The sequence below is a fragment of the Lepisma saccharinum genome, chromosome 11 (genome assembly GCF_977018435.1).
Source record: "Lepisma saccharinum chromosome 11, izLepSacc3.1, whole genome shotgun sequence".
In the NCBI taxonomy this organism is placed as follows: domain Eukaryota; kingdom Metazoa; phylum Arthropoda; class Insecta; order Zygentoma; family Lepismatidae; genus Lepisma; species Lepisma saccharinum.
The window spans coordinates 7,998,084-8,025,490 of NC_139239.1; the positions used below are offsets into that span (position 1 = coordinate 7,998,084).

At 39.7% G+C, this 27,407-nt stretch overlaps 1 protein-coding gene across 1 annotated transcript in view; it reads right to left on the bottom strand.

Annotated features, from left to right (window-relative positions):
* The window catches only part of LOC145994615 (ubiquitin-conjugating enzyme E2 R2), a 57,453-nt gene that overhangs the window by 18,194 nt on the left and 11,852 nt on the right, over window positions 1-27,407 (bottom strand). The window contains exon 2 of the mRNA XM_083130673.1: window positions 5,550-5,636. Within this exon, the coding sequence (XP_082986799.1) occupies window positions 5,550-5,636 (87 nt within the window). The remainder of the gene's footprint in view (window positions 1-5,549; window positions 5,637-27,407) is intronic.

Here is a 27,407-nt window from a genome sequence, read left to right on the forward strand (position 1 = left end):
GACATGGAACTGTTAAAAATTTAAGTGAATAAAACATGCACAGCTTGGTCCGTTGATTTTACATGCATAAGTAACCACACGTGAATGCGAGGCACGTACCCAATCGGCTGCGTTGCTGTGTGTGGTCAGCCTCGATACTGATTTGAAAAATATGAAATTCCGTATCAGGCAGCCCAATTCCCCACCACACAATTCAACGGTTCTCCAACAGAATAGCTATACTCTGTCCCAGCTAACTGTGGAGCAGGCAAACGAAAACAAGTGTCTGCACAAGTAGTGACGCGAGACGGCTCCACCAATGAACACGTAAGGGGAACGGAATTGCGTGGAGGGGAAAAAGCGACTGCAATTACCAGCCTTCCCAGCAGCGCGTAATGCTTCGCTCTGGCCATTCGATTTCCCTCGCTTCTCGGACGTTATGCGCGAACTTGCTTTACAGTTAGCTGGGACAGGGTATAAGTTAACATGAGACCGAAATCAACAAACAAGGTTCTTCTAAATGAAATTGTTCAAATTTAAAGACTACTTCTGCAAAAATAGTATCGGAATGAGAAATATATGAATCACATCGGAACTGTCCTCCGGTCTATATTTGCGTAAGCTGGATTGCATCTATCTCGTATAGACCAAAGCTCGTGCACAGATGAGTCAATGGTATTTCGAACTGTTTATGTCTGCGAAGGTCATTCACGTCGATCTATGTGAATTATATCTCAATTATATCATGTAATAACAATATTAATGTACCTATTTTAATCATTATTATTACATTTATACTATTATTATTACTTGTGAGACACTTGGTTCAGATCCCTCACGAAATACTTTTCTAGATGGAGGTCTACGGACTGTTATGCCTGACAACCTAATCACACGAGGCTACATTTCCTGCTGGATTTTCCAGTTGGACTTGGAGTAGTTGTGTGGTACTGGATCATCTGCTAGTTTTCACCTCACACGATACTTGTTACCCTACTTGTCGGTATACTTTTGTTCTCACAAGGCATTACGTAGAGTAGACAAGCTAGAAAGATGGACAAGCGATTTGACGAACTGCAGAATAACTACTGCTGCCATTAAAAATTAAAAGAAAAGTATGGGCTAGAAATTGGCTCGAAAGAAAATATGGTAATCAATCTGCACTCAACAAGTTTTTTAATGAACTCGGGTATGTATATTCAATATTCATACATGAGATTCGCAGGATTAATTCTTTTAAAAAATATATATTTTCTTAAACTAAATATGTCAACCATTTAACACACTGATAATAAGGATTTTCATTATGGGCTAATTACATTTGTCCTGTACAAATCACACTGCTTTGGAAAAATTATACTTAACACGAACGCACATCATCTCTGTATATTTTTCTTTCCTCGAGCAGCGAGTGAACAAAAACAACTAACGTCGGAAACCAGACAAAAAAAAAACAACTTTCCCTTGCCAACTCACAGATTATCTTCACATGACCAAACTTCGCTCCGATTGGCTGTTCCACGTAATATAGCAGAGAAAGCCAGTTGCAATTAAAACACGGTCTATTCGTTAAAACCAGTCCAGCAGCCAGCTTGGCAGCCATCATTTCCAGCCAGGTAGCCAGCCCAGCTCCAACTAGGGGATTACTACAGGAATTCAGTTCCGTGTGATTGTGCCTTTATTTTGAACTGGATACTTGTAAGGGTACACAATATAAACGTTGAAACGTTTTGGACAGAAACGTTCTGTTGCACGAATAGTAGCACACCGATGAGAGAGAATGTCTGGCAAGCTCCAAATGGCAGCTCTTCCATTTCTTTTGTATTTATGCTATTTTATACAGTTTCCTATCCTAGTTTGATAAGCGAAACACCTGTGCCCAGAAATTGCTCCAGTGCTTCGTGCGTCAGCGCGCTAAAAAATTACCTGCTGCGATACACTCGATTTCTACTTGTTCACTGTGCTCTTGGCAAGCGCTGAACGTGGAACGAAAAATACTTTGACCAGCCTAGCACCAGCCACCAAGGACAAAGCGCGCCGGTTTATTTTGGACCGCTTCGCCGTGAAGCAACGTCTGGGAAGTACAAGGCTACTGCAGGAGTGTCACAAGGTTTATACACCAAGAATTCGCAGAAAGCCAGTTTTACTTTCAATGCAGTACATTCTTAACCCTGTAACATGCAGTCGGCCACCATTTCCATGTGCGAAAGAATCTGCGAAGGAGAAGGGGGGAAAGGGGGGGGGGGGCACGGGGTGGAATAAGGAAACGCAAACTTGTTCCCTCGCGGACAAAGGAATGAACTGTTCACATGCGAAACAGCTGATTCATCTACGTCAGGAACGTGTGACGGGGAACCGGAACTGTCGAACTGCTTCCGTATGTTCGTTCGTTAGCGCGGCAAGGTATTAGCGCTATTAAAATCTGCACTCACGCCGGATTAACGTCTCTCGTGGAGTGAGGAGGATTACTTCTTTTTAAGTTGGGTTTCCTATTTTCAGTTGTTAATTTTAGTAAATACTTCTTGTTAGCATATACGTCACATCTTGGATCATTGTTACATTTTAACCATTTGCACTCGGAATGAAAACATCATACCTACCCCTCTCCCCTTCCAGTACGGAATTTTTCTGTATTTTAAGTTTCCTATCAATTCTATCACTTGATTATCAACCATTTATTGTTAACATGTCTCAAATTATTATTATTAAGTTTGGAAAAGTAAAAAATATACAACCTTCAATATATCTTGTATTTAATTGATTGATTGAATTGTGTTATTTTACGTCGTTTTTCTGCCAATTCTGGCTAATCACGACGATGAGGATGACCATGATAGGATGGACACGCAAACACCACCCATGCTCAAATTGCTGTAACAAAAGTCGGGGCTCACAAGGTTAATGGTTAGCTTAGAAAAAAAATACGAAATTTGTATTTCCTCCGAAATTAGGATTCCGGGTAGTATACAGTGGCGTCGCTAGGGCCTTTTTGGGGGGCTTCAGCCCCCCCCCAATTTTTGTTTTTCCTGTAGTCATTTCGTAGGCCAGACAGGTAAGGCAGATCCTGCATTTACCAGTATTGGTGTTCGTAACTGGAAAAAGGCTATAGACAAATTTAAAGATCACGAGAAATGTGCTTCTCATGTAATAGCAACTGAAAAATGGCTGACGTTCCAAAGTACAGAAAAATTGGGTACAGTAGTTAATCGTTTGACAAATGCCAGTGTGAATGAAATAAAAAAACGCCGTTCTTATCTTCATCGCGTTGTTGAAGTGTTATTGCTCACAGGTAGGCAGTGCATAGTACAAAGAAGCCATGATGAAAGTGAAGAAAGTTTCAATCAAGGAAATGTGCGTGAAATTCTGAAGACATTAGGGAAGTTTGATACTGATTTTAGTGTAACATTCCAAAACGTTATGCCAAAGAATGCCACGTATCATTCTCCAGACTCCCAGAACGTTCTGCTGGAATGTAGTGCAGCTTTGCTGAGGAAAAAATATTAACGGAGGTAAATGAAAGTGGCTATTTTGCAGTTATTGCAGACGATACAAGGGACATAGGTAAGGTTGAACAAATGAGCGTGTGTCTTCGCTATTTTGTTTATAACAAACTTAATGAGAGGTTTTTGTGTTTTTTGAATGTTAAAGATTTAAGTGCAAAGGGACTCAAGGCACGACTTTGTGAAAAGCTGTCTGAATATGATCTAAAAAATGCAATATGTGTTGGTCAGGGGTATGATGGTGCCGCTGTCATGAGTGGCCAAAATAGTGGTGTTCAACGGCTATTTAGGGAATAACATCCCTTTGCACTATATGTTCATTGCTATGCTCACAGGTTAAATTTGGTTCTAGTTAACATTTGTACAGATATTCCTGAAGTTGGAATTTTTTTTGATATCCTCAAGTGCTTGTATAGCTACTTTTCTACGTCCGGAATAGCTCATACACGGTTTGTAGAAATACAGACAGAGTTAAATGTTCGTGCAGAACTAAAAAATCTAAGTAGCACTAGATGGGCTTGCCAAATAAGGTCTCTATTTGCGCTGAGAAAAACTTATGATGCTCTTTTGAAATATCTGAGGAAACCATCAGATTCAGCAGATAAATGTACAGCCCTACGCCTTTATGAATTTTTAAGAAAATTCTCAACCATGACGTCTCTTTATTTTCATTGAGCTTCTGTCCATAACATAAATTCTCAATAACAAGTTGCAGTCACCAAGCCCTGATATTGCGGAGGCAATTGCAGGTGTTAATGCAGTGCTTGACACTTAACGCGGTATGTGAAATTAAGAATATTTTAACTCTATATACAAAGAGGCAGAGGCATTTGCGAAACAGAAGGTAATTCCCAATGAAATAAGTGTTGAATATTATTCAAAAGTTCACAAACGTGTTCACACATTTCCATCATCACTGAAAGACCACGTTGTAAATGAAACCCTGGGGCACAAAACTGATACCGATAAACCTGGATTCTGCGGACTTTTTTTACACTATCATTGATCGAATGATAAATGAGGTGGAAAGTCGTTTCAACTTCCAGTGTTCTGGTTGGAATTCAGCATATGTCACCTTCTTTACTTACAACAAATTTTGTCTTGTTTTTGAACCCTCAATTCTTGAGTGGTTTTTGTGACTATTTTCAATTACAAGTGCGGATCGCTGAAATCATGGTTGCAAAAAATTACCTAAAGAAATTGACATACACCATCACATCCATAGTACATTTAATGAACGCCATTCCAAAAGAGATGTTTCCGAACTTAAGCAGAACGTTGCAAATTGCAGTGACAATTCCTGTGACATCAGCATCGTGTGAGAGGAGTTTTAGCTGTTTGAAGAGAATCAAGACATTTTTGCGTAATAGTATGGGCCAAGACAGACTTTCTTCACTTGCAATACTGGCCATAGAAAAGGAAGTGTGTCATGAATTGTGTGTGGATTGTGTTATTGATAATTTTGCAAGAAATTCGAACCGCAGAGTAGCCTACAGCTGATACATAAAGACATAGTTCACCAGCATTAGAAAAACAGGACAAGAATATCCATCTGTTTTCATAAAAAATTAATGCAGTAAGTCTATGTTAGTTTTAATTCCTTATGCTTGTTATATATTATTGTCTTATTAATCACTTTGCTATTTTCAAACATTAAAAATATTTACAATAGTAGTAAGTCATGTATCTAGTTGCAGCTCCCCCCTCCAAAGCAGATGGCCTAGCGACGCCACTGGTAGTATAATAATACCGATTTAGTCATCCCAACGGCAGATAGTGACACAGGTGAAAGTCTTATTTAAGGCCATTTGATGCACTAATGAAACAATTTTGCAACAATAATTACATGGCTGAAACGAAAACTCTTGTCAGTTTAGGAGCATATCGGTAGCACATGTCTCCACAATAAATAATCAAGTTGTTCTAAAAATTGTACTTTTGAAACTAACCTTGCGTACAACCGTCATCCGAATTCTTCATCATTAAAAGCACCACATTACGCTGCATGTAATCATGAACAAGTTTAAACAGACGTTTAATTGCAGTTATGAATTTAAAAAAAAAACTTACCTCATACACATTTGGATGCCAAACTTTCGTTAGGAAGCGTATACTTGGAGGTGAATATGGATAATCCGGAGGGAACTTCATATGGGCCTGAAATGAAAAGAAGAATATAAACATATATGCTCAAATTTGATTACTACAAATATAATTTCAATATTGCTCCAGGAAATGACAATTTCTACTGCACTCACTTTCCTTGAAGAAATATAAATCATGCTTCTTTTCATTTGTGCAACTATTTGGGCGTAAAATGTTTCTTTCCAGACCACTGCTGATTACCACCTTTCACTTACGATGCATATGAAAAGGTATATTGTCACATGTATATGAGCTGATACCGAGCCGATCTTGTAACAATCGAGACGAGATCAAGACTTTGGTACAGGGAGACTCTAGCTATTCTGCATTTTCAGCTTGGGAGCGAGTCATCACTCCCGAAGCTACCAATCAAAGTGCGAGCTGCCGAAGCCCAGCACCTATCGCTAGCGATCTTGCTCACGCTCTACCCTGGTGGTAAGCGCACTCGCTGGAATTGCGAAATAAGCTGGGGATGTTCCGAAAATAATCAGGCTCTACCATATTTGAAATATTGCCTACAACCATTCTACTTTACTGCCTGGCAGATATCTACCTCTTTATAGATGTCAAATTTTGTTTTACAAAGTCAATCCACTAGTGTGCTGCATCGTTACATATATTCAGAATAAAATTCCGTCATTATATAGGGTTAGTAGCGTCCAAATGAGGCTTCAAAAAGAAAAACATTTATTAAAAGTTGTTTGCTATGAATGTCTCGATACGCTGCAAAACATTGTGAACTCTAATCTTATCATTCTTAAGTGCAAAACTTCAGGATAAATTACTGTTACGAAAACGTGCATATTTCCACTCTTAACCCAATGCACAATATACTTTATTTTCTCTAATTGCAAATTTGTACTTGGTGAACTATATACAGTGCTCGAAAAATCTTCAGAGCTAGGCGCCAGCTCTGAAAATCAGGCGCCAGGAAACCACCAACTAGTAATTGTGCATACTATAAGAAGCTGAGCCAGCCCCCGTCGCAGAGTGGTTATCACATCGCGCTACGACGTCAGGGGTCCCGGGTTCGAATCCCGGCCTGGGCATGGGCGTTCGTGAGTGTTCATTCATCAATTTCATCATATCATCACTGATGTCCATCTTCGCAAATTAGCAAAAAATGGCACAAAAAGCGAAGTAAAATAAAACAAATCATTCTATAAGAAGCTGAGCATCATCATATTCAAAACAATGCTAAATCATGTGAGAAAGCGGGAAATGGGGGGTTGGGGGACAAAGAGTAAGAAGTCGTTACTGACTAACTAACTAACTCTCTAGCCTTCTTAAACTCGAAGGTTCATGGCTGCAGCAACACAGGCCTTCCATCTGTCCCTATCTTGAGCAAGATCTATATACTATTTTCCATCCCTACCGATTTCCCTTAGGTCCAACTCGACGTTGTCCCTCCATCTTCGTCTTGGCCTTCCTACAGGTCTCTTACCATCAGGTTTCCCAACAAGAATCCTGTAAACTCCTCTTTCCTCTCCCATTCGTGCCACATGGCCTGCCCACCTAAGTCTTCTTGATTTAATTATTCTAATAATGTCTGGACATGAATACAAATTATGTACTTCTAAATTATATAACCTTCTCCACTCACCTGTCTCCTCATCCCTTTTAGGTCCAAAGATTTTCCTAAGGATCTTATTTTCAAATACTCTCAATTTATGTTCCTCTTTCAATGTAAGGGACCAAGTTTCACACCCATATAATACTACAGGCAAAATTACTGTTTTGTATATTTTAACTTTTAGTTTCTTAGATATTAAACGAGAAGACAAAAGTTTATGAAGAGAGAAGTAACATGCATTTCCTGAATTAAGCCTACTTTTTATTTCCTCTTTAATATCATTTTCATTTGTTAATATTACTCCTAAGTATTTGAATTTGGAAACTGTTTCAAACGAGTTGTTATCAATAATTAGATTTTGATTATTACCCAACACTTGGTTTCGGCCTGTAAGCATATATTTAGTTTTCTCTTTGTTAACTTCCTATCTCTTTAGCAGTTTTGAAAGAAGTTGTTACTGATTCTATGGAATGATCACAACATTGCTAAAAAAATAATTTGCTAACTTACGCAGTACTGCAATTTGAACTTAGAATCTTCAAAATTTCGTACATGCAATATTACAGGAAAATATCATAGTCGCCAGGCTGAAATTTTTAGTCGCCATGGCGAACTGGCGACCGGGAATTTTCGAGCCCTGACTATATATAAAAATTTCAACAGACGATTGATTGATTTTGTTTATTTTACTTCGCTTTTTCCACCACTTTAGGCTAATCGCGAAGGTGGGGATGAAGGAACAATCACAAATACACAAGGGCAGCACACAACACGAACCCCACGGAGGAATATACTGGCTGCAAGTCCAGACGGCAGAGCGTCGTTAGTCTGCAAAACACAGTGCTGGGTGTACTACATGAAAGGGAGGTTGGACATTTGGGTGGCTTCGGAAAGGATCACCCCTTGCACCCCTATCAACAGCTGAAACTGTGATAATAGAAGGGTTGTTCGACATCCGATTTCCTTAGTACAAGATCTGGAGTGTAAAAAACAACTACATGGAACTGAAGCGACAGCTTTAAGAATATCGTATGCGAAGCAAATCCCAAATACATTGTGTTTCTCAAAGGCCTAAGCAGACTAAATATGATGTTTGTTACGTAGCTTTTGTTTGCATACTTTCAGGTCATTACCTAATCAAAAAAGGCACGCATTGGTTAAACGATTACCATCCGTACAGAGGGAAGAAACTTTCACTACCATAAAAATCTGAAGCCTCAAACTTTCACAGGCACGCACTACAGGAAGAAATCAAGAGGATGTTCTTTTTCGTGCCAACACTTTCTAACTGAACCGTACTGCATTCTGAACAACAGGTTGTAGATGGTACCGCTGGGTGCTTGGCATTGATGACTATATCATGATTCCGGATTTCAAAACAATCTAATTTGAATACACGAAGAATAAGAATTTCTTCAAGGTTTTCACACTCACGCACGCACACATTAACCTACAACAAATACATGGGGGGGGGGGGGGACTGTCACGGAGGTGAACCGACCACTTACTGCAGTCTTCGTATTACGACATTGCCACTGGAGGGTTAACTAGGAAACAAAAACATCCTTGTACTATACAACAGTATGAATTCGTTCCGAGACTTCAAAAACACAGTGGCGTGCCCGAGGGGGAGTGTGGGTGGTGGGGGTCATGATAATGACCCAGTATTCTTAAAAGAAAGAACGCCAAAGGCATGGGAAGATGCAAAAATGAGGGCTGACTACTGAAAGAAGTATTCGTAGCTCGCCAATTCGAAAATTTAAGGTTACTATACATCTTAGTAACTGATATTACTAAACTTACTTTCAGCGCAACTGATGCACAATCACGGACGCTTCTGGGTTGAAAAAATCCCAATTAATTTCAATGGAATCGTTACGACCCAGAAGTGTCAGTGACTGTACAATTGGACTACAAATACACCGAATCCTCCACGAAGAATAGCTGAACAGTTAATCTATCACTCGCGCCGAATTCAGAATTCTTGAAACCAAAAGCGTTAAGAGTTGGTATTATGTCCTAAATTCTGCGGAGCAGAAATGTTATTATGGGGTGGAGCAGAGATTGAGTGACATTTGTTTTAAGTATACTTATGCCCAGATGGTCTAATCAGGACTGATTCTTTTTAAAATGGGATCCGAACCACTGTGCAATGTTGCTTCACCGGGAAGCGAACCCGGGAGCTTTTGATTATGGCGTTATCACTACAGGATTGGGCACTATTGCTCTTGCAATACACAGAGATGATCTGAAAACTAGCAAAAACCTACGGTATATTTTAAGATAAAGTGATTTTCAAAATACTGATATAACTTCGGAACAAGTGAACTTAGAAAATAAGTTTGACATCGCATTCCAGCTTTCTATTTCATGACTTCTCAAAGTGAGCTGTAAAAGTACACAAAGTAGCTTCCTCCCTTCTGAAGTTTTATGATTATTTAAACCTCATAAATACATCACTTTTCGAATGGAAGCGCACATATTCTGCAAATTTAGTTTAAAAAGCGTGAAGTGATGATCAATCACTTCCTGCTTTGGAGCACAATGGCCTTACTACTGTTGGGTTTTGCACTTGCAACACACATTTATTTGGTGTACACCCACACAAACGATGGACGTCAAACCTACTGACCTCTCACGCATGGCTTCGGTACTTATCTGTAAGTTCCACATCGTTGAGGTAATGTTACTACGTGGAACACACACACATCGCGAATTTCTATATATGTGGAGATAACATCGTAAGGACGATGCTCCTAAGAATACAATCAAGCTATTGGTCCCTTACCTGCAAGTCTCTCTCGACTCTTCTGGCATCCACGTGACCTTCCTGCAGGAGATATTTCGGTGAGGGTTACTAGATACACAAAACTACGAAAATGACAGACAATCAACATTCTAGAGTAGGGACGTGACAACACTGATAAGCGATGTACAATTATCAAATTAAACCGATACCTAATGTTGTCTTCAAAACCTTAATGAGATATTATCTCGTTCATTTTCAATTCAATATGATAAATTGTTTCGATAGAGAGAGCCTAAGAATTATGAAAACCCAGTTTTGCTTTAAAATCTCGCACTTTATTCCAATCACGTACGACTAAATACAGTGGTGTGCCGAAAGGGTCATAACCCCCCCTCTTTTGGTCCAGTATTCCTGAAAAAAAAAATGTCAAAGGCAGGGAAATGAGGGCTAACTAAAAATAAAAAGTATACGTAATCCTCTCCTTCCCAAAATACTTGGCCCTGAATAAAAATGTATCAGTATAAAGTGTGTAAGCAAAGTGCTCTCCTGTGCTTTTCACCACGCCATGAAGGCGTATAGGGCGTGCGGAGTTAGGGCGCCACACTTTCTTGATGTCGGCTAAAGCTGGGGCTGATGTGATGAGCACTACGCCCCTGGCCGCCTTTAATCCCCCCCCCCCCCAGAGTTTCCTAAAGGTACCACTTTATACGACGCTGGGTGGGCGCCGGCGGTTCTCCCCCGCCGGGATCGAACCCGGTCCTCTCTCATGGTAGTCAGACGCCCTAACGACTGAGCTACCGCGGCTTAATTGGCCTTATCAGTATAAAGTTTGAGGAAATTTATAAAAACACTTTATAGCATTTACATTCAGAATGTTTGGAAATTTCAGTGTTTCAATTAGAAAAAAAACATTTATCGCCAAATTTCCTATTTTCTCACTATTAACGAGCAGGGATGGTAATCAACGGTCGGGACGAGGACCTTCGAAATTAGACAAGGGACAGACTCTCGTTCTAGTGCGAGACTCAAGAACAATATTGCATAAGATTTTATTAAAACATGCCAGACCGAATTATTTATAGGCAAGTCACATATTATGCTGCGTGGTTGAAAGTATTCTGGATAAATTCAGTTTTACAGGGGATCGGTAGCGTCGACACGAAAAAAAATAAGAAAAAAAACTTGATAGAGAAATTATATGCCCTGGAACTCTGACATGGTGTATACGTGTTTTTTTGCACTGCATGTATTTCGATTTGATTCTATTTTTGTTATTTAGGGTCGATATTTTTGTCACTTTCGGCGAGCGAGGATGAGTGTGATATGGTGAAATTGATGAGAAAGAACACCCGTGCCGGAATTCGAACACGGGACTCGGGACTCCTGGTGTCGTAGCGCACGAAATTGGAGCAAGTATTTCGAGATTTGAGACGAGACCAGACCGAGATTCTATCAGGTCTCGTCTCGATACAGCCCTTAATTAAGATAAATTCGCACACAGTCACCTCCACCTGTAACTGAAACTCTGAAAAATGCACAAAAGTTGTCATAAATTCGCTGCAGTTTCATACTTATTACATAAAATGTCATTACGAGAGCCGCTGCGGGAAGAAAAACAGGTTACATGCGGAAAGAAGAAATCTCGCCGTAAAATTCTGAGAATACATTAATTCCCAGGCATAGAATCATCCTTGATGACGGTTGCAGGAATGTAAAGAGCACGCGAAACCTACGTTTACGGCACCTAATAAAAAAAATCCGGAGGCAGAAACGCCATATTTAACAATAAGCTGATGGCATCTTACTGGAGTGGAAAGGAAAAGTTAGTTTTACTTGGAGAAAGTCGAGACGTGAAATCGTGTAGCAAGTGAATATAGGCTCACGCAACGGTGTGAATGACGAAACCCTTTGTTGTGCAAGTGAAAACCGAAATGAGAAATCAGAATCGGGTGGTCTCCAGTGTCTTCATGCGAATCAAGAACATACACCGTTAGCTCCGATGGTCAACCCGTTCTCTCGTTACCAACTGCAAGCGAGGACGTTTATGGCGGTAGTGGCGGGAAAATCCAATAGCTCGGCCTTTCATTAAAATATGCGGGGCTAAGTGAAATACGTTCGAGTTCATCGAGGCAAAGAAAAAAAAAGGATCCATGTAACAGAGGAAAAAAAAACAACACTAATTCAGCATTGCAGAAATATTTTAAAGTTGCGTAATCTCAAAAGCTCCATTTCACGCTCGCCCGACCCTGTGGCCGAGTGGTTAGCACATCGCGCTGCGACGCCAAGGGTCCCGGGTTCGAATCCCGGTCGGGCTTGGTTCTTTGTGAATCTCCATTCATAAATTTCATCACTCATCCCCATCTACGCAAATTAGCCAAGAGGCACAAAAAGCGAAGTAAAATAAACTAAATCAATCAACCATTACACGCTCTTCTATACAGTTAAAATTTACAGTAAAATTTTTAACTGAAGTTTTTGAAGAATCAAATACCGACATGTCTAAATACCGAGCCCACCGCCTCTTTTTCTTTTTACTGTTATTTTATATAAAAAAATGAATATAAATTACATTGTTCCCTATGGTGTTCCCAATATTTCTGTATTACTTTTGTTCATAAAAACGTAAAGGTAACGTACATAGAGGCAAAATTCACGTAGTGGGCCTGTCAGCATCCTCCGGATGTATTCTCCGACATGACACTCATGGTTGGTTGGTAATAATGGTAATTATTATTATAATTAATATATAACTGCACATAAATAAAGAAAAAAGCATTGATGCAACATTAATATGTTTTTTTTTTACGTTTAGTGAATGTTAAAATGTGTGTGTGACACTCATGAAATAAATGGTTCTTATTTTTTTTTATTAATGATGGTAATTTTTGTTAACTGTTATACTTAATATATAACTGCAACTATATTAACAACAAAGAAAGCAGTCACGCTCCCCCCTCAGGTTAAGTTAGTTTCTCGAACGGTACGGGTAAGCTAGGGTTAAAACAGCGTTAACACACACTTCGAGTGGTCGACTCAAATTGTGGATAGAAGCAAGTAGAAAAAGAAAAAAATTACCAATGCTCACGCTTTGCTACTGCGCTATAAGAAAGGGAGATAATTGAAATACACCATGATAATTCACTGAAGGATATTTCTTCAGTGTAAACAATCTCTTAGCTTCTTCTTAAGCTGACCTTTGCTATTTGATCATTTAAACTAAATCGTTGCACACTTATACAGGAAACACCAATTAGCGCAGTTAGAAAATTAAACTGCACATTGTGTAATGGAACAATAATGATGCTATTTACAAGATAATTCAAGTGTTGATACAGACGATGAACTTTGTATGACGTCAAAGGGTATCAGATTGGTTGGCTACAGAGAATCCTCTATAAATATAAATATGGATTTGTATTCTCTATTTTCTACTAATTTCGTAGTCAAACAAGAAACAACTATGAATGTTGCTTACAAGGTACAGCTACTGTTTCACAACTAAAAACACGATTCATTCACACTCATTACATGATGTTCCAATAAAATGGCTCGTGTAGCGAGGAAATTGCAACATCGTCCACAGGCATCAGATAGAGGAAAAATATAAAAATGGGCATCGATACCCTCCAGCTACATTGTATTGAGTGTCACAATACATAACTCATCAATATTTGTCTCTGCGTGTTTAGGAGTTATCCTATCGGTGCACATTCATCCACCATAAAATCACAGAGCATTTACTACGACTTGCCCCTAAATTAGAATGTATGTGCTATGACGCAGATGTCTTTCCATAAAGATAAGAGCATAATCGTAAAAAAAGATCCTGTAATCCGTCTCTCTATTGTGGTGCATGTCTTAACGTGTAATCCGTCTCTCTATTGTGGTGCATGTCTTAACGATCTGTAAAAAAAATGCAGGACAAATCCCTTGTGCTTAATACAGTGCATGAGGGCACATACGGTGAGCATCTCGGTCATGAACGAAGGTGATGTTATCAGCATCAAGGTTCCGGGTGCTTCTCCCCGCTCCATTTTGATAGCAATGTCATGGCACTGTATTCAAGAGTGCTCCCAGACCAACACCAGTGGAAAAACGAACGGAAATCTAACCAATTGTAGACTTCATCTCATCATTTCGCTCCTCACCCCAAGAAGGGCCTTTCTAGTTCATACCAGGGACGGCGCCAGAAATTTTCGACCGGGTGGGCAGAAGCTCCTTATTGATAGATTAGGGTGGGCAGTATAAATGTAAGACCATATATAGTATATACGTATGTGTATGTAAGACGTATGTATCACCTCTCTATTACACTACCGATATTCCTCTTACTTCTTTTCCCTTTCCTTGTTTTCTTCTTTATTCTTTTCTAATCTATTTTCGCATCTTGTTCCATTTCCTTTCGCTTTGTCTCTGAAGGACACAATTATTTCAAGGAAGTGTTTACCCATGCGCAGCCATACCCCAGCCATACATTCTAATCACATTCTTTCATGCATGTTTTAATACAGTGAAATAAATGTGAATTAGGTTTAAGCTTGTGTTGCAAATATAAGGCACATACTTGATTTTATGTATTCGGCGACAATGATAGAAAGTGCGACGGTAGATAATCGTGAAGTTTCTCGTAATTTAAATGCATGTTCCTGAGCATAGTATTTTCATCGTATGCGTTTTTCACTGAAAGAGTTTTCTTACTCCTTAGGGGTCACTTTTCTTAGCTTACAAGGTTTGTACATCTGAGAAATCTATCTGAATGTTTGTAGTAGCGGCGATTGGGAGCCAACATTTGAGGGGCAAGGACAATATACTTTTTCTTGGTAGAAAAGGCTTAGCATAAAGAGGCCATAGTGCGGGGGCAAAAAGTGGCAAAATGTGGCGGGGGGAACTGCATCCCCCACTTCCCGGTCCTCCTAATCGCCGCCACTGAATGTTTGGATTAAAATGAACGTCTTATTGTTATTTAAAACACACACGGAAATCAAATTCTTTGTTCATTGTCCATGAAGTATTCCTAGGCTAATGAAAGGCTATTTTGACAGAATATCACTCACAAACAAGTAAGATCGAAAAATCTGTTCAGAATTGAAGAGATTATTAGCTAAGTTGCTATTCATTTTCTGAACTGTCATGTTACTAATGCGGGAGAAGCAATACACGTATGGTTGGTTACATGAACATATTATTTGAGGTAACAAAATGATTTAGGACACAAGGAATTCATCGAAGTTGATCACCGTGCCAGTAATAATTCATCTATTTTTCATAATGATTTGGGTTGCATGGCGTGACCATTTCGAACACACTAGAATGTCAACCTCTATCCTGTGCAGCACATCCTGGAAACTTGATTCTTTCAGGCAACGAGTCCCTGGCGCTTGGAACCACTGTCAAAGTAATAATTTATGAGGGTTTGTATTTTGAGTGTCAGCTTGTGTTTGTTTTCGCCCCTTCGTAACTTTAAATCTAATCACCATTGAACATTATCGTCGTCATTATCAAAATTAGCAGAAAAATGACTTTAACCTTTAAACAGCCAATGGGTCATATACAGTATGACCCATAGAAAGTATAGGCGAAAACAGCCAATTCCATATATGACTCATGGTGCCGATTACAACATTCACGTGCTTTTAGGACCTTCATACTTGTATGCGAGGTTGTAAACGCTGACAGATGTTGAGATAAGACATTGAAATGTCATGTGGAAGAAAACAACCCCCCTCCCCCTTTCTCTAATATGCAAATTAGCTATTTTTAGCCAAAATGCAAATTGTACATATTGCGTCATATTTCAGCCTGTATGAGAACTAGGGACTTGAAACAAGTTCCACTTTGTTGCAAATGGTCTACTCTTTGAAAGAAATGCAAAAGTTTGCGCCCTTTTCCCAAAATAATGAGAGAAGAGGGGGCGAACGCTAGATTTTTTCATTGAAATTTGGGGACTTGGCCCCTCCCAACCCCGTTTTTCTCACTTAGGCTTTCTGAATTGTACACGGTCGCGTGCTCTGATGTTTTTGCTTTCAAACAAAAGTTATCCGAAGTAGATTGCTCAAATAGTCTCCGAGATATACTAATTTATTCTCTAATATGGAAATTAGCCATTTTTGCCAAAATGCAGGATTGTACATATTCCGTCATATTTCAGCCTGTATGACTAGAGACTTGAAAGAAGTTAAGTTCCCTTTGTTGCAGAAAGTCTATTCTTTGAAAACAATGCAAAAGTTTGCGCCCATTTTCCAAAATAACGGGAGAAGAGGGAGCGAACAGCAGATAGTCTCAGAGATATAACGTTTTTCTGAAATAAGTGTAAAAATTTAAAAATCGCGCAAAGGCCGCGGCGAGAGAGGGGTTACTTTCGAAAACCGGCTCGGTTGTTTAAAGGTTAAATATAACAAATCAACCACAACTTACTCTTCCAAAAATGGAATTGCATTAGTTCATACCTCTTAGAAAGTTGAGATGGTAGTTTCAATTGCACAGCGTTTCATTAGTGGATCAAGGCAGCTAAATTCCGTGAACAATGATGTTGTTTTCCGAAAGTCTCAAATATTTGTCTCAGGCAATCACCCTCCTAAAATGGACGCATCTTCTGTGGTGATAAAATGCCACGTTTGGTGCGAGTTCTTTTTGTATATTTTCCCCCAAAGGCATAACGCTGTCGCATTATAATGAAGAGGTCCTGTGTTCGACTCCCCCTCCTCTGGTGGAAGCACAATGCACACTGGTTCCACGTTAAACTGTAGGTTTAGTCCCGATTAGCCTTTCTGAGCATAAAAGTGGATTTAAAAACAAACTAATAAAATCGTCTTCTGGATACTTCGCGACATAACTTTTTTTCTTTACTTTAGCTGCATCTACAGATTCTGTTGACATTTTCGGCTGATTCATATGGCAAAATTTATGTGTGGGACGAGGATTTCTAAATAGGATAAGTCACTCATTAGCAATTGAATAATTCTGTAGCTTTTTCCATACATAACTAGTTTATTAAAATTTATTCACTGCAGTATTGTAGTGATTATTGTGAATCCTTCTTATTAGTAGAATGAATATAAAGTTGATATTTCGCATACCATATCGATATTTGAAGATAACAAGTATATAAAAATTGTAATGAAATAAAAAAAGGACACTTCTGGAATTTTAATGCCGAGCTAATTAAAAAGTCAAAATAATGTATTGTGTTGCCGGAGGAAGTAACGCTAAGATGATGATTTTATTTGTTTATTTAGAGATTATTTTAACAATACCCAGGCCGCGATTTATATAAATATGTGGAGGCCCGGAGCTGCAGTTCTCAAGTTCAATCTAAATTCTGATCTAATCTTGATCATACCCTGCATAATTTTGAGCCTCCTAAGCTACTAACTGCTTTTATTCATGGAACTATTAATTTGATCACAGTTTTTGTTTCAATAGCTCTAGTATTTACTTTCACTTTCTAATGACAAAATTGGCTTTTTATGGGTTGATAATATATGAATATTTCAAGCATAGATAATATTTACAAGTAAAATATACATGTTATGAACACCAGAATACAGTTATTTATCGAATTATTCATATATCTCCAAGTATATGTACTTATTGAATTTGATTGGGTGGGCAATCGGGTGGGCACAGAAATTTTTGGGTGGGCGCTTGCCCACCCGTGCCCACCCCTGGCGCCGTCCATGGTTCATACACACAACAGCTCTACAGTTATCACCAGGAAACAGATGCAAGCAATGTCTCTGAACCAGTAATGCATGTTTACTGTGGTTTCTTTCGCAATTATTTCAAGTCTGAATTCAGATAACACAATCTGCTTCGATTACACGCAATCCACTGGAACCAAGTTTCCTAATATCTCTCGCTCTAAATATGACAGCTGTGATTAATCTAAACCTATTTCACAACGCTTCAGATTGTCCTAAAAATGGACAAATCTCTGGATGGCAGAAACACAACTAAATTTGCAATCGTTTGTTATAATTCTGTCTTAGGCAAAACTAACCATGACGATCACTCGCGTACCAATAAAAAATAGGTATAATCAGAAAAGCTGATTGGTATCTCAGTAAGTACCAGACACACAAAGGTGACACGCAAAATAACTTGATAATGCCCGTCTGTTCATTACAAAGAATAATTTCACTACAGCTTAGTTTTCATGAATCACGAAAATATCAATAAAAATTTAATCCGTGCTGGTAGATCGTCAGGTAATTGAAAATTGAAAAGTACGAGGCACGTCCAGAGAGTAGTATCAGTTTAGTAATAAAAAAAAGAACGAAAGAAGTTAGATTAATAAATAAACTTTCGGTGGGAGGTTCGGGAGCACCCAGCGTACAGCCAGAATTTTTTACAAAATTAAAGAAGTTTTGGGGGAGGAAAGCGCATTGATGACAACGAAGAGTTCCAGCAAACTATTACTGTATTTCTCAATGGATTCGCGGCAGAAGCGTCTGACGAGGGTATACAAAAACTTGTCTCCCGATACGATAAGTACCTACGTATGTAGAAAAAGCTCAAGGCATGTACTTTCAAGTAAAACGGTTTTGTTCAAGTAACCTTTTCAGTCTTTCCTTTTTAATACCAAACTGGTACACTTTCTGGACGTCCCTCGTAGTTCCACGACTCGAGTGGGGCGGTTGCTACACAATGACAAATCATCGTGCTTGCTGATGTTAAGCCTCATTGCACGAGGTAAATAACTATGTCAACGTCAATCAGCACAGCAAAAAGAGCTTCATTTCGGTGGGCAAAATATTTTCAAGGAGTTCCGCTTTGGTTTTCATGCGATTTTCCTTTTTTACTTATTTTTCCTACAGTTTCTTCTTCTCAATCACTCTTCAATTTTCTCTGAGGCTGTCCCATATCCTCAAATTGTAATGTTCAATATTAATGTTATGTTCTTCATGTCACCATCATTATTACGCTGTATAAAAAGAATTTACATCTAAAAGAAATCAAATAAAAATTGTTGTAACTATAGCAACAGAAATCAATAAGTTCAAAAAGGTGTTATGGAAGCTGCGTGATTTCACGTACCTGTGCTTTCCTTCCGTTAAATATAACGTTGAACTTTAAAATACTACGATGTTACTTGCACGGATAATCGCCATGGCAGGGGTTTATCAACAATTTTTCATGGGGGGAGGGTGAGATGTAAGGGTATTTTTAAAAGCACGAAAACAAACTATGCATGGGGACAGGTCCCTATACTTACGGCCACGTTAGTGTACACTGTACAAATTTTGCTGAATCACAGATGCGATATCCCGGTAACCACACAAACATTATTCTAAGAGGTCCAACAAAATAGACCCTCACGTGCCCTTTCACATTCATAACACAAATACATAAACGCGTATTGTTGCCGTAACGGTATGTTCCATTTCCCTGCTTGTCTCGAAGAACGTATGCAGGAGAATTTCCAGGACTGAAGAACATTGTTTTCTTAGTTCCTCATTCTCTCGGTGACCTTTTCGTGGCGTGGAGTGGCCTTTACACAGGCAACCAGAAACAATAGTTGCATAAAATGCCAGCAGTTCCATGTAAACCGCTGGCAAAGCTTCTCACGTTAAGATGGTATATTGCGTGACAAAGTGTTGGTTATTCTTGAAGGGGCGAGAGGGAAAAACGATGATGTCAAGCTTGGGGCAGAAGACACTTGAAAATAGCAACGTTTGGCTCCAAAAAGTTCAAGTTTTGTTTCTGTTGCTCCCTCTCCTAATTTTGTACAGACTTTCACACTCATTTTCTCTGTATCGGTCAGATGAATTGGATAACAAGACAACCATGCCTTATAACCTGAATTCAAACCCATGATCTGTGATTTCGTGTCGTGGTGACCGTGTAGGGCATAATTTCAAACACAATGGCCGACAACTACTTCACAGTTGTTGCAATGTAAGAGTGGTGTCAACCCACTGAATATTACGCTTTCTGGTGCCACAATACCCATAATGGGTAAAGTTGACGCGTTTACTTGGTTAACGTCCAAAATCTGAAGCGAGCTGCCGCCACGAACGTAGGTGTGGATAAACAGCGGGCGAGTTGTTTTCGTCCAATCACACTCAACCTTCAGCCAACGGGCGCAGCTGTCATTCTGCTCGTCTACTCCACGTGGAGTCTCGGTCACATGACTGTGGATATGCTGTTGCCGTACTTTGCAACGTCAATGTGGATACCGTGTGTGGCAACACCGTGCGGTGAATGTATTGTTGTAGCTGGTGGGCGCGTTCCGTGGAGTTCCAAGCCAGCCGGTCGTTAACGTAGCTAGCGTGTCGACACACCATAGGAGTCAAAGTGGGAACTACACTCGCTCGAATTCTATTTCTGATTTGGTTATTTTACGCTTTTCGACCTCTTGAGTAATTGTGACGATGAGGATGAATACTGAACTGATGAATTGGACAAAAACACCTTTGTAGCGAGTCCGTGCTTTTAGAGTATAAATATTACTATTTCCTCCAACATTTATGAAAAATCATGGGTACGTATCTTATGGATTTAGCGACGAATAAACAATCCTGGACACCAAGCCTCAGCGAAGCGACACAGGCCCCATCCAGTCTGTAGGTAAGCATTCACCGCTCGACACGTGCAACGTGTTGTTTCGGTCTGAAAGCTCCCTTAAACTGAACGTCCAATAAATACACCCACTACCTGAGTAATAAAAGCATGAATCGCTTTTCTACTTACGTCATTCACATACACCCTGTCCCATCTATATCTGGAGCAAGCCCCCGCATAGCGTTAAAAAAAGGGGAGGAAATCGAGCGGGTAGAGCGAAGCATACACGCTGGTCGAAGGCTGGTAACTGTAGTCGCTCCCCCCTCCAACAATACCGTTCCCTCTTGCGTGTTCATTAGTGGAGTAGTCTCACGTCACTACTTGCGCAGAGACTTGTCTTCTGTGCTTGTAGTATGATTGATTCGGTTTAACTTACTTAGCTTTACTGCCAGTTTTTGCCCAATCGCAAGGATGAAAATGAGTGATATGATATGATGAAATTGAAGAAGGGACACTCACAAAAATACACCCCATGTCCAAGGCCGTGATTCGAACCCGGAACTCTTAGCGCCGTAGCGTAAGCTAACCACTCCGCCACGGAGGTCGACCGTTTGCTTATGGGTTCCTTCTGATACTATAATAACCTACAGTCGGTAAATTTACAAGCACATTTGGGTAAAAAGATTTCAGATATGGGACTGCTAATAAATTTGCAATAATGGAATCTTACAAAATATCACGGCGCGTGATATTCCCGACGACACACGGCATGTTGCTTTCCCCCATATCGCCGAAAAAATTCTATCTCGCATTCTAGGAACAGAATCAATATTAAAACAAGAAAAATCCTTCAGGAGAGAATAAAATAAAACGGCGCTTTCGCCAAAAGTGCACGTAATCTTCAATATAACCACGAAAGGTAGCAGAAGCTGGCGACAATAAGGGTAAGGTCGTCAGATGAAACGGGGCCAGGGTTGTTCGTTCCCCTGCAACATGTGATCAATACCGTACAGCGAGTTTAGATCTTCTACTGCAGTCCACTTGGACGGAAAGCATTCTCTCTAACTTTTAACACGTAATATCAATGAAAATTCAATAGGGAGATGGAGGGGAGGGTATGAAATCGTGGCGGCCGACCCGCATCGTCAAAATTTGTCTCTATCCCTGAACATTATCCGGGCACCTATAACGTAACCTTGAAAAATAATTTACAGAATGCTTCGATTTATTTTTTTTATTTAGCGTCGCTTTTCTGCTACTTTTGGCTAATGGCGAAGACGAGCAGTGGTTATACGAAAGCACAAAGAACACCCCACCAAAACAAAATTCGCAACTTTCAACTGGTCACTTGAAACTCCGACTTTAAGCGGCTTACCAAATCTGTTGCCACCTCGTGGGACTCGAAACCACAACCTTCAGTAGCGAGATTTTGAGTAGAGGTACTAATTTTACTAGGTCACCGAGGCGATTCCACAAACGGAAGCATCTGCTTACTTGTGGGTAAAACCAGTGACAAAGCATCTGCACTTGCGTATAAGAGCCTGCAAGGAGTGTGCTGGGAATACCGCATTCAATAGCCATGGCGCATGCAAATAAATTATTTTTCTACGTTTCCCATGTATTCTCAAATACATTACCAGACCTTTCTGCAATATTTTAACTTTCTATTCAAGGCACATATTTCTTTAGTGAAAATGTGAAAACTGTGACTCCAGTTGCAAACCATTTTTTAAGGTTTCCTTTTTTTATTTATGGATACTTGTATCAAACTAAGATTTACAAATATGAAAAAAATATATATATCCACTGCATGCACGACAACCATATTTAACATTCCCTGATTTCCCCATGTTTATCAGTGTGAACGCTGCATGGGATATTAAGGATTGAAATTCAAAACTCTGATGTAAAGATTTATAAATGGATACCATTTTAAACTGTAGGTCCAGTCCCGATTAGCCTATCTGTGTAAAGAGTGGACTTAAATACGAACCTTCCGTAGCGAAATTGGAGAGCCGCTACCCAACGTGCCCACAACGAGAACATCTGAAAATTATGCTCTTCTTGTTTTTTAATTAAGGCAAATTTCACAGAAAATCCCTTACCGTGCTTGTTCTTAATAAAGGCCTGACTCATAAATATTCTTAAAGTGAAGTAATTATGTTCTAGGAAGTTACTGCAAAGCAACCTGCCATATCAAGCAACGAACTGAACACGTTTTGTCTTTCTCAATACAAACTGACCTTCGAATTTTACATGTGACAGCAAACAAGGACTGCAGGAAAGGCAGAACTGATCGACCAGCAAGTAGGTGGCACACGTCTTGCCAATACCACACCACACGTGCATATTTTCCTGCAATTTCCTAATAAAACAAACAATAACCGACGCAAGAGTTTGCTGATACATGCTAATTCGTCGTTATTAAAAAGTTGCATGTCTGCATGATGGGAGTTTAGCTTCCTGCTCGCTCAGCTGACTTTCAAAGCAGACTACCGTGTCTGCAAAGAATACAGGACAGGGTGCGTGTGCGTGTGGAGACAGCTGTGGAGTGTGCTGAATCCAGACTCCACCCACGTGCTCCTAGGCTATGGAGAGGAAGGGAGACTACTAGGCTCCTGTAAACGGGGTGCATAAGTAGTTAAGACACCCACTCATTTTGCGAGTGGTCCAGGGTTCGAATCCAGACCAGCCATATCACTTATCCTCATCTTCGCGATTAGTCAAAAGTTGCAGAAAAGGGACGCTACATAACAAATATAAAAATATCCTCGTTCCCGGCATCTTCAAGGAAGCTTCGTTGCCATGACAACGGCCGCTTCCCAACTCCAGAAACACAACCATTTCCTTATTGAAATGAACAATCTTATTTAAAATTTCTAACCGATTGTAAGTCCCCGAGTCTCAGGTTCGTAAATATACCCTCGCTAGCCTCCGAGAATGTACCCGATTATGGGCCATATTATCATTATCTCTCCTGGGACTAATATTTATAAAATGGTGCCCACAGCGGGGTATGTTTACGTAGTTTGCGTTTACCCAACTTTGGGGGGGGGGTTTGGACCTATATTTAACAATACAGCATTGGACGGAAGTTTATTTACGGTTATCATTAAAGCATCGCTGCTATATAAATAGCAATTGGTGACTATAAAATAGGCTAATAAGTATTATTTGGGGGGGGGACAATATCCAGCTCTTACACATGCCTTAAATTGCCACGTGGATTCTGGTTGGGGGATGAAGATTAGACTTTGGGGGGGGGGGATACAACTCTTGAATGTCAGTGTCAAGATTGTTACAAGAATTTGGTAGATGAGACTGAGCCGTAAATTTGGGGAGGGATGTCCATTTATCGAATATCACGAACTTTTCCGCGAAGAACAGGAAGAAAGGACTATGCGACAAACATTTGTCATACACTGAAGCAACGAACCAATCTCCTTACTTCAACGGATGCGTAAGTGGGAAGTAGCCACAGGTGGAAAGGCTAATGACAACAATGAGAAAGGTTTCTCACCTTGACTGAGGTTAACTGATTTTTCCCTTTTATTTTTAGCAGACTGGGATCACTTGTGGACTCGGTCATTCACAGCCACACTGTTGCCAAGTCTTTCGGCATATCAGCTGTGAGCGTTACGCATCAAAAGTTGTGTTGCGTCAGTCTTTTGAAGCTCTCGATACAAGTTCCTACGCCAAGATTTTGACACTTGCGAAGGTGTGGGTGAGAATATGTTCAAGATTACAAACGGGGGTTATTACTGAAATGGGCGTGGGGTTCCCCACAGCCTAGTAACAATTGTCGCAGAAGGTGAAGGCACATTAATTAAATATTGAATAGAAACTCACTTTCAACCACCAGAACAGATGAGAAAACCCATGTGGCGCTGTCGTCGCGTGGGCGATGTAATAAGCGGTTTGCCATGTAATTCTCGTTTGACAAAATCTGTGGCATTCTTCAAAGCATAGTCGTCACCTCTATTTTTAAAGCCACGCGTCTGTATCATTACAAAGGGGAAAATCGTACACAGTGAGAGCAATGTTCAAGTTTTTAACAACAAAGCACGAGAGGGAGGAAAGCTATAATCATGGCAACACTGAGGTACTAGAGCAGCAACAGGAGAAAAATGACAATCACTTTGGTTCGAGAGTTTGCTGTTACCTTTGGGTCTCACTTATTGCACACACTTGAGCAACCTTGTGTTCTGACGTCACGGGAGAAGGCTCTAAGTTTAGGCTAGATGCCTACGTTGTCAGGTTAGGCTAGCTAGGTTAGTTCTCTTAAAGGTAAAAAAAAAGGTAAAGTGTTCCCCTGTGCATAGCACCACGCCATGAAGGCGTATAGGGGGTGTGGGGGTAACGCCCCACACTTTCTTGATCCGGTCGTGACTGAGGGTGATGTGATCAGCATCACGCCCCTGACCGCCTTTACCCCCCAGGGTTTCCCCCAGGTACACATGTTATTCGACGCTGGGTAGGCGCCGGAGCCGCTTCCACCGTTAGAAAAGTTCCCGGATTTGAACCGGCCGGGGATCGAACCCGGGACCTTGAGCATGGTAGTCAGACGCGTTACCGACTGAGCCACCGCGGCCACAATAATTTTTCATTGTATTTATGCTAATGGAACCTAACAAGCCTAACCTAACCTCGTAGGCATTCCTCGTCTGACGTCAGAACACAAGGTAGCAAAACTGTTGTGCGCAATCTATTTGTCAAGGGTAGATTTGTGGTAGAAATAATACAATAATGATATCTAGACGGGATATTCTATCCACATCAAAATTTATTCGCAGATGTATCTATGAATCACTGGATCTACAATATCATTCCCAACTGGAAAGTAAAACATCCTTCCCTATCCCCCTCCGCCTAATGATGCAGTGCAAACAAGCGTGCTGTACAAATAATTTTTCCACTTGAACATTACCTGTTCCTCAACCCTCTTTCTCAGTATGACTCCTGGAACTGTTAGTTGTGTTTATTTAAAAATAATGGTCTGACAATTTTATTTTACTTGCATTCCGGACATATTATATTTCCACTCCTTGTTCAGGCCAAACTCAATAATACACAATGTACTTGATGCAAACTTTCATAAAGTAAGTTATTATCCAAGTGACATCTAAATTATCTTTTCTAGGACTAACTTATAATGAACAAAATAAATTATACAGAGAATATGTATATTCTTTACATGTAGGTATTTTAATGCAATTTCTGTGAACATTAATTTACAAGAAATTACTTGTGAACAAACTTATCACATTCTGATCTGAAATATTACAATAGGGGCAGCAAATCCCAAACTTCCTAGGAAGTGGTTACTGGAAACCACAAAGAAACAGGAAAGAGTTGAAGCAAACATAGATCTTCTCTTGAAATAAAGTATAATTTACTCTTTCACTTGGTTGAAAATAACTAAGTTTGTTTCCATTGTGATTACACCAGATTTATCTTCATTGGCTGAACCTTGCTTACTTAATGAAGAAAATTTAAAATTATTTACCAGTCCCAAGGACATGTGAATAATCATATGGCAGTCTCACATTTTATTATTGCCTGTGCTATACACCCTGTCAATTGCACCACTCCACGAAGGTGTACAGAGTAAGGCGGCAAGGCTCCACACATTCTCAAGCTTTTCCACACTAGAGTTGTCTACTTTGTAGGCTATATGCGGGTGATAAACCATTCTCAAGTCTTGTGTGAAACCAAACCTTGACATTGGTAATCACTCTAGTACCAATAAAAATAACTATGAATACTAATCTAATCAGGAAATACAGGGCATTCGTTTTGGCTCTGGGCTAAGTTAGCACATGAACAACTCTTATACACAGGTTAGTACTCGTTATGCAATATAAATATAATTGTCTACATGCTGAAGACATGTGGGCCAAAACGAACGCACTGAAGTTATGTCCACATCAACTGTTGGTACAACAATCATACATATATATATATATATATATATATATATATATCGAATTGTTAGATGTAAAGAATTAAAATTTTCTACATCCAAGATCTTGAAACACTAGTTCACCATGCCCTAAATTATTTTGGTTGTCACATCCATCTGTCTATTAAAATATAATAATTTCATTTGGAGTTGCAAGTGGCGGGAATTTTTTGGTTGGGACCCCCCCCCACCCAAATATTTCAAATCATTAAAAATACACATGCGTTGGCACTATTTTTCTTGTTCCATGGCTATCATATATCTCACTAGTGTAAGACACCCAATATCTAGAATTAAAATCCAACTTACGACATGGAATTCATAAGTAGTCTCAAAAAACCTGTTTATTTGATTGGATATTCTATTCAAAAGTGGGTAACAGTTCCATATATCGGAAATTTTGTGTTTCGCATGGTTCGTACTTACCAATTGTGTATTGCGGAACATAGTTCAAGGTGCCATTATGCTTTTTACATGAAAACAAACGCAATTTCAGAATTCTGAGTGCTTTTTTTATTCCTTTATTTGCTTTCGGAACACACAATATGGCAGGCACATCTTGACTCACATTGTGGGTATGCAGTGTTTCAACCTTCTTCACCGAAAATACCTACTATCGTGGTAGTAATACCGTGGAAATTATAAATTATGCACGGGTAGCTGACAATAGCCAAGGTAGCTGACGGATAGCCCCACGAACCATTCACGGATAGCTCCATGAACCATTTCCATATGGTTAGGTTAGGTTGGGTTAGGCAAGCATAGTAAAAAAAAAAGGACTTTGAAACACTGACAGTGGGTTACGTCATCGAAAGTGCGGAGCATGCAGTTCACGTAGCGAAAGCAATAACTATTGCGCGTCAGTGAGTTATTTCTCTTGAAAAATACATGATTTCCCAGTCAAATAGATTCCACGTGGAAAGAAAATACCTCAACGAACATTGGAAAGCTTGCAGAAACTCATTTCCATAAGTAGTTTCTTCTGTAAAAATGAAG